The sequence below is a fragment of the Benincasa hispida genome, chromosome 1, assembly GCF_027475165.1.
Source record: "Benincasa hispida cultivar pf3 chromosome 1, pf3_genome.v1.1, whole genome shotgun sequence".
NCBI classification, from domain to species: domain Eukaryota; kingdom Viridiplantae; phylum Streptophyta; class Magnoliopsida; order Cucurbitales; family Cucurbitaceae; genus Benincasa; species Benincasa hispida.
This window is the reverse complement of record NC_143478.1, coordinates 51,324,455-51,339,563: the sequence shown is the minus strand read 5'-3', so window position 1 is coordinate 51,339,563 and position 15,109 is coordinate 51,324,455. Positions and strand designations below refer to the sequence as shown.

The window sequence follows — 15,109 nt, the reverse complement described above, 5'->3', positions numbered from 1 at the left end:
CCATCTATCGATATTAGATATCAATAGATCAATATTTATTAGTGATAGATGATAGTAGTCTATCAATCTGTGACATTTTGATATATTTAACCCCTCGAAAAGAAACCTTAAATCATGTACTTGAAGGTTGAAATCTCATCCACACGATGTACCTAACTAAATAAACAAAAACAATTGCCTAAAAAAAACAGAAAACAAATAATGAAAAAAACTGAAGAAAAAACCAAAAAAGTACCGTTCTTTAAATTTCTTGGTGCCTTCAACGTGATGTACAGTCCGAGACTCAATTAGCCACACTATTAATTTTTTTTTTTCCTTTCTCAATGGAAGACAAATCACAGACCACAATGGTCGTTTCAATTTTCTGTATTTAGAAAACCACCCTGTTCTTAATCTTGCGGCTAGACTTCTGTGACACCCTTCTCTTTAATCCCCTCTTCGTCGTCTCTATCAGTTGTCCACTCGGGTTTTCAATACGATTCACTCTGACATAATTCCTTCATTCAGGTCAACTTCCACCACCTTTCCCTCTTTGCCCACGAATTGAAGCTCCATTTCCTCTCTACAGATGGAGAGAGCTACCAAGAACGTGTTGCTTTCTTCCAATGGGGATGACGTATCCAAGAGTCTGGCTCTGCATCTTGCCAAAAGGGGTTGCAGGTTTGGCATTGGACTTTCAACTTTGTGGCTTTATGTGTTTGTTTACTGAGGAAATTGAGGGGAATGGAGGGCAGTAATGAAACTTTTGGTTATTGGGTTTTTTCTTTCTTGTTTTTCATCAGTTGTTAACCTTGTATACTTCTTTTTCATGGATGTGTTTAGATTGGTTTTATTGGGAAATGAGAATGTTCTTCGAAGATCGAGTAAGGAGATAGTGGCATCCTTAACGGGTGTCCTGCCAATTGAGGTTGTTGGGTTGGACATGGAAGAAGGAAGAGAAGTGGCTTTTGATGAGGCTGTGAACAGGGCATGTAGTATTTTAGGAACTTTGGATGCTTTTGTTCATGCTTATTCTTATGATGGTACAGCCTATCTCTAACTCTTTCACACATCTTTTCGTTTCATAATGTGATTAATGCAGTCAGATTGTCTGTTATAGAGAGTTTGCTAAATATTTTTTGCTTTACTTGTTTTAGTTTTTAAATTACTTAGTTAATTGTTAATTCGTCTCTAAACAGAGTTTTTAGGCTCTTGTTTAGGCATAATTTAATATTTGAATAAAGATTTAGGCTTTTGTTTAGGCCCTTGCGAAAATTGAACTAAGACTTTGTCAGTTCTTTGGGTGCTTCGGCTACAATCTTGACTGGTCTGAACTATCTGCCCATAGTTTCTGGCTAACTCAATGACTGTTTATATTTGTTGGTCTCCTTTTCTTCACGTAGCTTAGAACTGAAGCTAGATGGGGGGTTTTCAGATTTATTGTTTTTATATGGATGCAAATCTGTAATGAGAATCAATGTTTAAAAGGCTTATGAGACTTACACCTCGTCAAACGTTTAACTTTGAAGCCTACACCACCTTCATTGGGTTAACATATCTTGTAGAAGAGGCTTGTGCTTATGAGAGAACGCACTAAGACTTGAGGCTTGAAAATTTTATACCTCATGTACTAGTTAGAACTAGAAGAATGATGTTAGTTTGCAACTTTGCATTTTTGTTATTTTTTACTTGACTTTTAATTTGAATTGACGACTGTGCTGCACGTCACCTCTTGATGGAAAAAATTGCTTCAAGGCCACTAGAACATTGACAAGAATGAAAACCAGCAAAGCCTTCTGCATGATTGATGAATTCACTTTTACCATGGTGGTGAAGTGGAAAAGAATCTAAAAATGCTAGTCGAAAGAGGAGTTTCTCTCTTAAGTCTTAATTATATTTCTTTGAATCTGTATATAATTTCTTCCATTTTCCTAGTGGCATGCTGATTTTTTATTGTTTGGTATAACTAATGCTTGGAAAAGTGGTCTACAAATAACCATAAAAAGAAGTCACTATATGTTATCTTGATTTGGTTTAGTCTTGAAAGAAGTTTTCCTGTAAGTAAATGGTGAATCAAAAGCCTAATGTTGTGAAAGTCGTCTTTCATATGGCTGAAATTCTGCTGATCCTTTCTTTGATTCAATGAAGAACCTTAGAGTCTTCCATAAACATCTTTGCCATGTTTTTTGAGGTCATAGCTTGCAATTAAGAGACTCAAAATTGGTTTACAATGAAATAAACTACACTTCAAAAAATTGGATACTATTGGTATTTGTGTATGTTTACCATCCTCAAGTTTGGATTGCATCCAGCCACGCCAGTTGAGACAATGCTTGTTATAGAACTGAATCAGAATAGAAGTGAAAAGCATTTTGCTTGAAAGATTTAGTGCTTGTCAATTGTTTCCTTAATGGCATTGATCTTTGGTTTATATTTTCTTCAAGATATAATGCTCAGCTCTGGTATCTGATGGTGATTGTTGGGAACTTAGGATGTACAACTTCTCTGAAAGCTATCATTCTGTAAATTGCGTTAAACTTCACAATGTTTGAGGCAGGTCCCATACAAGATGCTCTACAACTATCTGAAGACGAATTCAAAAAGATCGTTAAGATAAATTTGATGGCTTCATGGTTTCTGATGAAGGCTGTTTGTCAAAGAATGCGGGACCAGAAATCAGGAGGTTCAGTGATTTTTTTAACCTCCTTGATTGGTGCTGAGAGGGGACTGTACCCAGGAGGAGCTGCATATGGATCATGCTCAGCAGGATTACTACAGTTAGCTCGGGTAAGTAAGTTTGCAATTCGAAAGCATGTCTGTAACAAATTTGTTTGACCAACCACTATTTCTAAAACTTGTTCAAGCGAGTGTAGGAAGCTAGTAGCATGAAATCACAGATAAAGTTGCAATCCTTGGCGACTTTCAACTCTGCATTCTCAAATTTTCTCTAAACCCCTCAAATTTGTACAATTCACCCAAGTTCAGAATTTGTGTTGTCAGGCTTTCTTAGCTATTTATAGACATTTTTATAAAATGATATTGGAAAAAATCTGATCTTTGTTTGATGAACTTCATGACATGATCACTCTTTAAAGTTCCCTGCTATAACATGTATGATGGATTTTCTAGACTTCAGCTCTGGACGTTGGGAAGCATAATATCAGGGTCAATGCGGTCGCCCGTGGATTACACATAGATGATGGATACCCTGTATCAGTGGGAAAGGAGAGAGCAAAGAAGCTGGTCAAGGATGCAGCCCCGCTGGAAAGATGGCTCGACGTTCAGGATGATATAGCTTCAACCATCATCTACCTAATTAGCGACGGGTCTCGGTACATGACTGGAACAACCATATTTGTTGATGGGGCACAGTCTCTTGTGAGGCCGCGCATGCGCTCATATATGTAGCTCTTATATTTGCTGCTCTTGGACAAATTTCAGGTGAGAACAACTTCCATTAGTTAAATGATATTTCCTCAATATTTTGTTTTGTTTATGATTAGAAGCATCAATCAGCCCAATATGCAGATACTGCTAGTAATGGTCTTTAAATAAATGAGAGATTCTGTAAGGCCTCAGATTTTTAGGCAGCAGCATTGTCGATTTTATGACAATACATAGATAGATTGTATTGTTGGTTCAAATTCAATCTTTGTAGATTTTGGGTATGTTTGGTTTTACTTTTCAATTGTTTAATTTTGAAAATAAATTATTTTAGAAAAAATTGAAGTGCATGGCAACCACTAAATAGATTTTGAAACACTTTCAAATTGGATTGTAAATCGTTTTTATCCAATGATATTAAATAAAAATGACTTTTTTTTTTTTTTTTTTTTTTTAAAAAAAAACATTGTTTTCTCTAGTCAATCTAGGCTCTTTATCTCGACTCCTCGAACATGGGGCTGCTTAGGGAGTATGTAATGTTGTACTCACTCTATTACAGATTTTGCAGGTGATGGCGTGAACGAGGGAGGGAAACAACATTTTGATTGCTTCTCTTGTATTTTCATTACATTTTGGCATTATTTCAGATTTAGTTGTTATTCCAAAACTTTTATCTTTTGAATTTTAATAATATAATGATGGTTTCATTTTTAGTATGGCTTGGAGTTTGAACTCAACTAACTTTTTTTTTTTTTTTTTTTGTTAATACCTGTGAATACAGTTTAATTTACTTATAGAGGGATAAAATCAAACTTCTGATCTCGAAGTTGATAGTATAAATTTTATGCAGTTGAACTATACTAGCTATAACTCCTGGTTAATAGTTTCTTTCTTTATTTTTTTTTTAATTTTTATTTTAATATTTTGTTGGTGATTTAGAACGGTGAAGCCATGGCTCTTTTTTTTTTTTTTTTTTTGGAAAATCATCTTCTCATTTTTCTTTTTCAAATGGATTTGAGGCACCGAGTTGGTTATTATAGTATATGGATTGTAATATTTTTTGTTATTTGGGAGTAGATTTTTTAGTTTGGGTAGAAAATAGTAGACATTGTAGCAAACAGGAAGAGGGAGGATGAGTTGAAAATAGTGAACATTATAGTAGAGAGGGTTTTAAAACAATATTTATTATATTGAATTTTAGGTTATAAATAATTGCAAACACAAGTAGTATAGTTGGAGCTCCAAACATGATGTGAGCTAATAACCCCATTCCACCGACTTCAAGTTGGAGGCCCAAATACCTTTAATAAAACGGGGCCAAGAATCTCTGGAACGTGGGTTCCTTAAACTTACAAATCTAATAAATTCACTTAATTTACGAATCAACTCTAAGGATTGAGTTAGATATTAGGTTGTTATAAGAATCGAAACTCTTGAATCAATGAACAGAGTTGCAATCTTACATGGATGTTTGAATAAAATTGTAAAATGAGACTACCCTTTTTAATTAGATATCAAAATTAGGAGAAAACAAGCTAATGAGCAAAGCTATTTTATAGCCTTTCAAGTAAAGGCCTAATTGATGTTATATCTTAATAAACATGTGACATCTTAGAGAAACTCTATCATAGTCTGCATGTGGGACAATATAACTTCTCACATAACTGTACAATGGTATGATATTATCTACTAAAGAAAAAAAGCCTTCATGACTTTATTGATAGCATTTTTCTTCCTTTCACATATATTTTCATACAATGGAATTTCTCTTTCATAGAACTGTAGTTTTTCTCATGTTTTCGAGTTTTCAAATCAAGAATATTCTTGTGTTTTTTTTTTTTTTTTGTTGCTTTCTTTTAATTTTTTTAAAACTATTTTTTACTTATTCTTTCATTAAAGTGGTTCCAATCGTGTAGCCACCTTAAATAACTTTCTACCGCTTTTCAAAAAAAAAAAAAAAAAAAAAAAAAAAGACAAATAGTATAATGGAATGGTTTTGAGTGAGGAAATGGTTTTGATGTCTTTGGTCTCTCTAGAAATAATTGAAAAGGTTAACTTTATAGAACTCACTCTCCTTGGAACAACTCTCTCATTTCCATTTGGCATCTTTACTTCTATTCTCTTGGTCATTCCTTGCTTGATTCTCTATATGTCATATGTTTCTTATAAAGCAACACTTTCTCTTGATTAAGATATTGAACCCTTTGAACGGATCGACATATATAGCCATAGATCTTGTTCGAAGCTTCAACTCGAGTTTGGATCTTTCATTATTCCTTTAGATGGAGGGTTGAATTTTTTAACCCTACATTGGTCCCTTGATTCATATCAAAAGTTGTTCTTTTCTTAAAAAATTTGTGTTCTTAACTATGTAACAATAATTGTATATAGGCATAAATGAAAGCGTCAAACAATATGATTATAGAACCTAATCTGAAGGAAGTCGTAATATAGAATCTATGTTAGGTTGTGGATACATTTGCCTATTTTTATTGGTTGAACATTAATGGAGAAGCCATTGTAATTTTCTTCATGTAAAAAATAAAGACCAATTCAAATTTTATCATTTCATAAACTTTATCAAGTCTTTCTAGAAAATATTGAAGAAGATGAGTGTGATTGAGGTAACTGGTGGCTTCTTAATCAACAAAAGGCAATTAAGAAAAAAAAAAAAAAAAAAAAAAGCTTGAATTTTTAATCCAAATTTGAAACCAAACAATTTTTCATTAAATTCTCTTTGATCAAACAAAAGATGTTCCAGAAAAACACAACTCTCTCATCTTCCATTTTTGGACAGCTTTAAGTGAAGATAAAGAAACATAAATTTCTATGGTCAGATACTAAATTGTATACTAAAGTTTATAATCTAAATAGATACAACTTAAAGTTTAAAGTCAAAACTTATAATTTAACGATATGTATTATGCATACACATATATATATATATATATATTTGTTGTACTAAAAAATGCTCAATTTGTTGCGGTTGCTATTTGTGTGGGCATGGGGATTTGAAAACATATGGTTTCAAAGAAAGAACTAGATGTGAATTACCAGCACATCGAGCAAGTTTACTTGTTCATTAATACGCAGTTAGATTAATCTTATATGACAATTGTCATTACATCTTATATTAGGGGTTGTTTGACACACCGACGTAATAAGTTGACGTTAAATAACTTAATTCTACAAACTTTAATGGTATTCACTATTGAAGTTGCACATTTATCAAGATACTTAATCTTCTCCTCTTTCTCTCTTTTGTTCATTTATCCAAAAATTTCATCTTTCTCTCTTTCTCTCTTTTGCACATTTATTGAGGAAGTTCAGCTCTACACCACAAATATAAACTTACTAACTAAACTAAAAAACTCTGTATTCCAAATACAGACATTTTAATTCCAACTTAATACTCGAGTTTAGGAACTCGAGACACATGATTGAACCAAGATCATATTCACATGAGAGAAATCTCGAAGATATGAAAGTATGTTAAGAAAAAGTTAAAAGAATTGAAATTTACTACTAACATCAACAAGGTACACTTTCCTTTTCAGTGACTCAATCATAAAAATTCTAAAGTTGAAGCGTGCTTAGCTTAACCTCTTGAGAAATTTACTAGGATCCATGTGAGTGAGGAAAAAACATATTTTAAAAATTCGCATTGGTTTGTGGGGATAGTCTTCCGTGAAAAAAAAAAAATGTACATACGCACACGATGTGGAATGGATCAATTTTGCACTAGTAAATTTGTTATCCTTTTTCAATGTTTGAGATTATATCTTTTAAATATCCTAAGGACTTAACAACGCTGACATTTATACCATACATTAAATTTCAAAGTATTGGTAGATATTCCTAATATCATTTTGAGTCTTTTTTTCACCTACCATGGAAGAGGGGTAAAACATTGTTTTGCTTTTTCATCTTTATGGTGGGTGTAATTAATTAGTCTTTTTCATTGAAAATTATGGAAATTTAGACATACAATAAAATGCTTTTAATTACCATTGTTAAATTACAAGTTTACAATTCTGTATGGTTATATATTGGTGGAGATTTAAATGTGTATTTAATGAATTTCTAAAGTTAATTTGGTTGGTTTAGTGTTTATATCAAAACTAATTGGTAACCAAATTTTGGATTTAGTGGTAATATAATGTGATATTAAAGTAGAAGGTTTTATGTTCAAGTTTGGTGTAATTTTATTTCCTCCAATAAATTCTCACATCTATTCGTTGGCTTTTATGTATATATTCAAGTTTATAAGTGACAGGAGTGATACAAAATTAATAAAAGATTAATTTTACCACGACCCATGATTAGCTTTTAACTTTTTAAAATAATTAATTGGTGATTTAACTAATAAGACCCGATAATAAAAGCAATATTGAAAGTACATTGATATTAGATCATTTTAAAACATAGAAAACAATATATTAAAATGTTAGAATCTATTAGAAAACAAGATTTAGATGGTCCCAATATTAAAATTTGGAGAGAACTTAGTGAAGTAACCGTACTTTATGTATGTTCATAAAATACAAAACTTAGCAATCACTTTTTAACCTTTTAATTTAGAATAATTGCAATAGATAGCACTTGTAGACTATCAAGTACTGATACTTCATGTGAGGCAAAGAATCCGTATCAGATACATATCAGATATCGATACTTCCAGATACTTCTCAGATACATATCTGACGATGTATCTATTTTTACGCTTACTTTTTTTTAAGAAAAAAAAAGACAAACAACTCATCTAATTTTTTTTCAATCTAAAACTAAACAACCTATTTTTTTAAGCAAGAGAAAATGTACCTTCAATGTATCAGTATCCTCGTTTTTTAGAAATATATATTAAAATAATATATAAAAAATGACGTATCCTTTGACATATCCATATTTTAATTTTTTAGAAATTGACGAATCGCCGTATTCAATCGTATCCGTATTGTGTAACCATATCCGTGTCTATGCTTCATAGCTTGTAGGACTAATAATTAAGTACATAACAATATTTTAAACAAATTGTAAATGTATCAAAATCTATTAATGATAGATTATATCACTGTTGGACTCCTAATAGTGATAGGCAATATAGTCTATAGACTCTAAGAGTTGAATCTAAATTTTAGTATATCTGTGAATTATTTTGTATTGTGTTATATTTGCTACTCCTTTATACATGATTGCTATATATTTGCAATTACTCCTTTAATTTAGGCAAGTTTGGAATTTTTTAGTTTTTAAATCTTATGCTTATTTTTTTCACTATCTTTTACAGTATTTAATTTAAACTCGTACTTAAACTCCAAAAACATAAACAATTAGTTTTTAAATCAAACTTTTTCTTTTTAATTTTAAGAATTGGTTTGTTAAATATATAATTAAATTTACTTTTATCTATTAACTTAAACTTTTAGGTCAATTGGTGATTTAAGATGTATTAGAAAAGGTGATCTAGGGAGGTCTTGTATTCGAGCTCTTACCGTTGTTTCCTCTTCAATTAATATTGATTTCCATTTATTTGGCTATCCTAATAGATGAGGAAGAGTGCTAGATATTAATTAAAATCAATTGATGTAAAGTAATCCACATGTCTGAAAATAAGGTTCCTAAGCTAATTTTTTTTAAAATAAAAACAAAAAACAAAAATCCTATTTGATAACTATTTCTTTCTTCCTTTCTTTTCTTTTCTTTTTTTCTTTTTTTAAAAAATTAAGTTTAAACACTTCTTCTACCTATTGGTTTCTTTGTTTTATCATCTACTTTTAAAGAGTGTTTTTAGAAATCAAACCAAAAATTGAAAAATAAAAAAAATAATTTTTTTAAAATTTATTTTTATTTTTAGAATTTGACTAAGAAGAAGTATTTAGTTAAGAAATACATATATCATGCAAACAAACATAATTTTAAAATAAAATAGTTATAAAAAATATGACTTAAATAGTTGTCAAATTAAAGTTTTTATCACCTTTGATTAAAAGTCAATTGATTAAGATATATCCTACGAGGACATTATTGTAGCAGACAATTTTAAAAATGTTTTGGAAAAATGACTATTTTTAACCTAAAAATTTTTCATCTTACAAAATTAAAATATTTTTTTAAAAACTAGAAGACCATTTTTTTACCAGAAATTTTTCAATCATTATAAGAAATCCCAACAAATTTTTTTCTTTAAGATGTAAAATTGAAGTTGAATTTGAAAAATTGTAATAAAAAAGATCAAATAGAAAATACTTAAATGAGGGATAAAATGATATTATCATCGTAAGAAATCCTCTACTTAAAATCTCAGTAAAAAAAATATTAGAAAAAATAGTTTTTAAAAAAGAATTTAGCTTGATAAGGTGTAAACTTTTTTTATGTTAAAAATAGCCATTTTTTCACATGTTTTCTACAATTAAAGAGAGAGAACATAATATTTGAAATATTTTGGTGGGGTCTATATGAAATCTCTCCTATATTTGGTCATGGTTGAATAGAGAAGACAACACATAGGATGAGATGGGTTTATTTTGTCTTGTTGGAGTTGCCAATGGTTTGTTTTTTTGTTCTTGAATAATGTGAAATAATTGTATTTATAGGGAGAAATTCAAAGTGGCTTACTTTGAAACATTGGAATTATTGTAAAGTTGAGACCAAGTTAAAATAGGCCATGTCAAATAAGTTGGAATTTTTCAAAGTGCTTTGAATTTGAGATTCCTTAAATTTTAGGTTTGATTTCAATTCAATTCTTATATTTTAAAATGTTATAATCTTACTTTTAGAATTTAAGTTTGGTTTCAATTTGACACCTAAATTTCAAGATTTACACTTTTAACTTCAATTCTTTTTAAATATACTCATTTTTTTGTTAATTAATTTAAAATAATGAAAAGAATTATAATTAATTAAATTTTACAATTTTTCATCACTATAATATTAATTTAATATTTTACTTTATGTTTATGTTAAATTAATTAACAGACATTAACATCAATGACTGAAAGTAAGTATTTAATGCAAAATCGAAGTTAAAAGTATAAAATCTTGAAACCTAAAGATCAAATTAAAACAAAATTCAAATTTTAAAGGTAAAATTGTGACATTTTGAGACTTAAAGACTAAATTAGAATTAAATTCAAAATTTAAGAATTAAATACGTAAGATTTTAAAACTTATAATCAAATAAAAACTAAACAAGAAAAATCTAGTGACAACAAAAACTATTATTATTATTATTATTTTTTTAAAAGAAACACATATATAATAAAACAAAATCAATATATTTTGAGAGGCTGCCACCCCACGTAATTAATTCCCTTCACTGTTATATTTTTTTTCAATTTGGTACAACTAAATAACCTTTTCTTTTTTATTGTCTTTAAAAAAAAAACTTAGAAATCATTTTCTTTTTACTTTTGCAACCCTCTCTAAGACTTTTCAAAGTTCAAACCCACATGTTCTTTGAGATTCCATGAATGTATCCCTTCCAAGAGTCGTAGAATTCAAATTATTTTCGAATTTATCTTATTTTTTAATACAATTCACATTTTAAAATTTTAATTTCAAATTTTGGAAACACTCAAAATATAGAATGTCTTTTTTAAAATTTGGAGGATCATAGAATCCGAAAACAGTTTTAAAAATAAAATTGAGATTAGTTACCAAATACATATTCACCGTATTTAGTAAATTTGAAAACAAAAAATAAAACCCATATTATAGATGCCTAGACTTTAGATTGGATTGTAGGATCTCGAATGAAAAGATCTTATGCAAACATCTTTTGCATAGAATGCCCCCACTCACATGTCTCTGCATGAACGATTTCGTGATCACGTCATTTGTATCAAATACAAAGTGAGCGTCATTCATTGTATCCCTAGAATAAGGTATCCAACTCTATCCTTAAACTTATAGACCATTTTGGCTATATACTCAAACTTAATCCTCTTATATGTCCCACATAAAGTTCAAGTATTCGTGCTATAGCAAGGGGTCTGTTAGTTTATTGGGTTGAGGCCTCTATAAGTGCAATTCACATATTCAATAATATCTTTACTGAATAAACCTCAATAACATCTTTATCGCAAATAGAATATATTTAAAGATTACAAACTGCAAGTTTTAGGACATACAACCCAACAAACTCCCTCTTAGACTAAAACTCCAATGAGTTTACATGTATACAAATATATGCAATGCTGAGTATGAGAGAATAAATATAAATACAATAAACTAGGACATTTAAATACCCATGAATTCTCCCACTTGCCTTAAATTTACATAACTCGTAGTCTTAGTCCCACTAAATGACCCTTGAACACTTTAGCCGTGAGAGCCTTAGTAAACGGATCAACTAAAATTTCTTTTAAGGTTATATGCGTGACGATCACGTCTCCTCAGTGTACTATCTCCCTGATGAGATGGTACTAGCGCTCGATGTGCTTCCCGCACTTTTGGCTTCTCAGTTTTTTTGAGTTTATAATTGCTCCACTGTTGTCACAATAGAGTGTGATAGGCAAATACATGTTTGGAACTGTTAGGGTTAGTGCGCTAAATCTCGCAGGGTCTTGTAGTTTGTAACTGTATTGTACAAAATTTTTATTAATTTAATAAAATATGAGATGTTTTATTTGACATTTAGTAGCATTAAACCCACAAACCAATAAACTAACATCCAAGGTTATCTTCTGTAACCTAAACATGTATGTAGAGACAAACAAGTGAATTATGTTTAAGTGATAACCTAAATGGCTTGTAGTAGATGGATATAGCTGAATACCTTATCCTGGTGACACTAGAACTATGACCCACTTTGTAGATATTACAATTGTTGTAAAGTACTACAAATGATATGATCCTGATCATTCATGGGGACATGTGAGCAAGGGTATTCTATACAAAGGAGTTTGTATAAAACCGAACCACAAAATGACTAGTCTCATTGTATAACGTCGTTCATAATAGAGACTTACATTTCACCAGAATGACCATAGGTGACATGACCTAAATCTTGAGTGAATTGTGAACTTTTGCCTATGAAGATGTAATAGGATATATAAGCATGCAATGAAAGCAAACAGAATCAATAAACACTCTACTTACATTTAATATGAGTTATAAAACATGCTTTTGCAGAAAATCACAATTGGGTTTCAAATAAACATACCTTTGATGAATTTTTTCAAATCCAAGCTGCTCTTCGCTCGAATTCAGCTCCAAATCGACAATGAACCACTAAGAGATCTTCTCTACTATTCTTAGCATTGAATTTGAGTGGTCGAACTCGAATTTGAGTGAATTTGTGAAGTTAGAAATGTGGGTTTTGTGAGGAAGAAGATGAGTTGCAGAAAATCATATTTTCAGCTTCAGAACTATCTCAATCTCAGTCAATTGGAAAGGTTTTATCCTTCTTCAATATGCAAGCACTTCAGATCAACCATCATACTAGCACCTACTTGAAGATTTAATAGGATTCGTGTGTTCACCAAGGAGGAACACCTCCTACTAAGTTCAATTGTGGGAAAAACCCACTTAGAATTTTTTTTTTTAATTTTCAAATTAATTTCTTTAATTAATTCTGTAATTAAACAAAATTTGATTTAATTAAGTCTTAAGTAATCAAATCTAAAATTACCAAATCAAACTTCTTAAATTGAATTTAAAATTAGAAATTAATTTTATTTTTAATTAATTAAACATAATTAATTAATTAATTGAATATCAAATATTAAATTGATCATACACCTAATTTTAAACATAAATCTTATTCATGTAATTGATATCTAAATATTATAAACTCTCCAATTTTGTTTAATTTCAACAAATTAAACGCTAATTATATAAAATATAATTAAACAAACCCTAATTTGAATTCAAACTTATTCAAATTCAAACCCTAATTTCAATTCGAACAAATTTCAAATTGAAATTCAATTTGTACAGTTCAAATTGATATCATTCCAAATTTACCTAATTTAATAATTCAAGGTGTTCATGTTTTACGAGCTAATAGAGGGACCTTATGGACCTACATATCATGAGCTCTAACGATTAAGATTAATTGACTAAACTCTTTAGACCAAATTAATCAGTATTCGTTAACTATCAAGTCACACTACTATAACTTGATAGTTGCACTCTCCTCACTGTAGATATCTTTGTGTCCACATGATTTAACCATAACCAGTAAGTCGACCATTCACAGGTTGTTCGTTATAACGGCTGGGTTAATATGTTGTTTTACCCCTGATATTACGTCTTGTTCCTTAAGTTCCTACTAATCCTCTAATGAATAATTGATTTATGATCCAATCATTAAATCGGACCCCTCTCGAGCCAATGAGAGGGTGGGGCCCCTTGTTCAAGACCTGGATTCAGAACTTAAGAGAACAACTTTTCTCCTATCCCTGAATCAGGTAGGCGTGAATTCCATCTTGCACCCTATGTTCCCAAGTATCTACCTGGTCTTACCCCTAAAATGGGAGGCTTATTGAGCCGGCGCTGTTGAGCCAACTCTTACTCATTCAAATCTAAGGATAATCTTGAATAAACAAGACTTCATAATTAGCTCAGGATTAAAATCGAGTTACCTAGGTCATCTAAGCAAAATAGTCTGTCTTAAACAGTAAACAACGTTAAAAAGTAAGAGTGACTTATTTCTTGGTCTGATCTTATGCAAACTCATTGCATAGGACGACCCTATTCCTCATGTCAATACATGAACGAATCAGGATCACTTCATTTGTAGCACCTTTACAACAACTTGTAATCGCTATAGAGTATGCCGCATCCAATAGTGTTACCAGAATAAGGCACCCAACCTCATTCGTATACTATAGACCATTTTGGATATATACTTGAACTTGATTCATCTGTATGTCTCTACATAAAGTTCAAGTATTCATGTAATGACCACAGATCTTAGTTTATTGGATTTAAACTTTATGAATGCAATTTAAAAATTCAATAACAACTTTATTGAAGAAATGTTGAATAACATCTTTATTGATAATAGAACGTGTTTAACTTTACAAACTGCGAGTTTTAGGACACACAACCCAATAAAATGATTCTTTGATTTGTATGGATGAGAATGGCTAGATCGTCGACTCAACAAGTCTACCATTTTGGGGATTCATCTGATTGGGAAACTGGGAACACGACTACACAAGATGGAATTCACTCATTCCCTGACATAGGGGTAATTAGATAAATTGCTTTCTTAAGAATTGATTTCGGACCTTGAACAATGTGGCGCCACACCCTATCTTAGTCCGAGAGGAGTTTAGTCATAGTTGGACTATGATTTATTGTTCATTAGAGGGATCAATGGTACTTAAGAAGTCAGATGTAACTACAGGGTAAAGCGATAATTTTGACCTAGCTGTACTTATGAGCAATTTGTGAAGGGTCATCGCATTGTTGATTGGTTATATCCAATGGACACAGAAATATATATGTAGTGCGAAGAGTGCAGCTGTCGATCTTTAGTGAAGTATCCCATGGTTAATGGATGTTGAGTAAATTAATTAAAGAGTTTAATTAATTATTCAAGTACCGTTTGAGCTTCAATCTATAGGTCCATGAGGTCCCTTCTGTAGCTCAACAGAGATTTATGAGAATCAATATTGAATTAATTTGAATTGTTCAAATTGATTTAATTAATTATATGTGATATAATTACTATAATGTATTTGATACATTATGATATAAAGTTTATTTGAAAGGAAATAAATATTTGAATATGATT

General features: G+C 30.5%; 1 protein-coding gene across 2 annotated transcripts; it reads left to right on the top strand.

The window, feature by feature from the left end:
- Nucleotides 1-269: 269 nt before the first annotated feature.
- LOC120086123 (NAD(P)-binding Rossmann-fold superfamily protein) lies at nt 270-4,079 on the top strand. Of its 2 annotated transcripts, none has more exons than XM_039042707.2 (5): nt 270-660; nt 823-1,022; nt 2,537-2,766; nt 3,109-3,420; nt 3,932-4,079. In XM_039042707.2, the coding sequence occupies exons 1-4, from the start codon at nt 569-571 to the stop codon at nt 3,385-3,387; spliced, it is 801 nt and encodes a 266-aa protein (XP_038898635.1). In that variant the 5' UTR covers nt 270-568; the 3' UTR covers nt 3,388-3,420; nt 3,932-4,079. The 2 variants fall into 2 exon arrangements, with proteins under 2 accessions (XP_038898635.1, XP_038898546.1); XM_039042618.2 differs by having other exon boundaries at nt 3,923-4,079.
- Nucleotides 4,080-15,109: the final 11,030 nt, after the last annotated feature.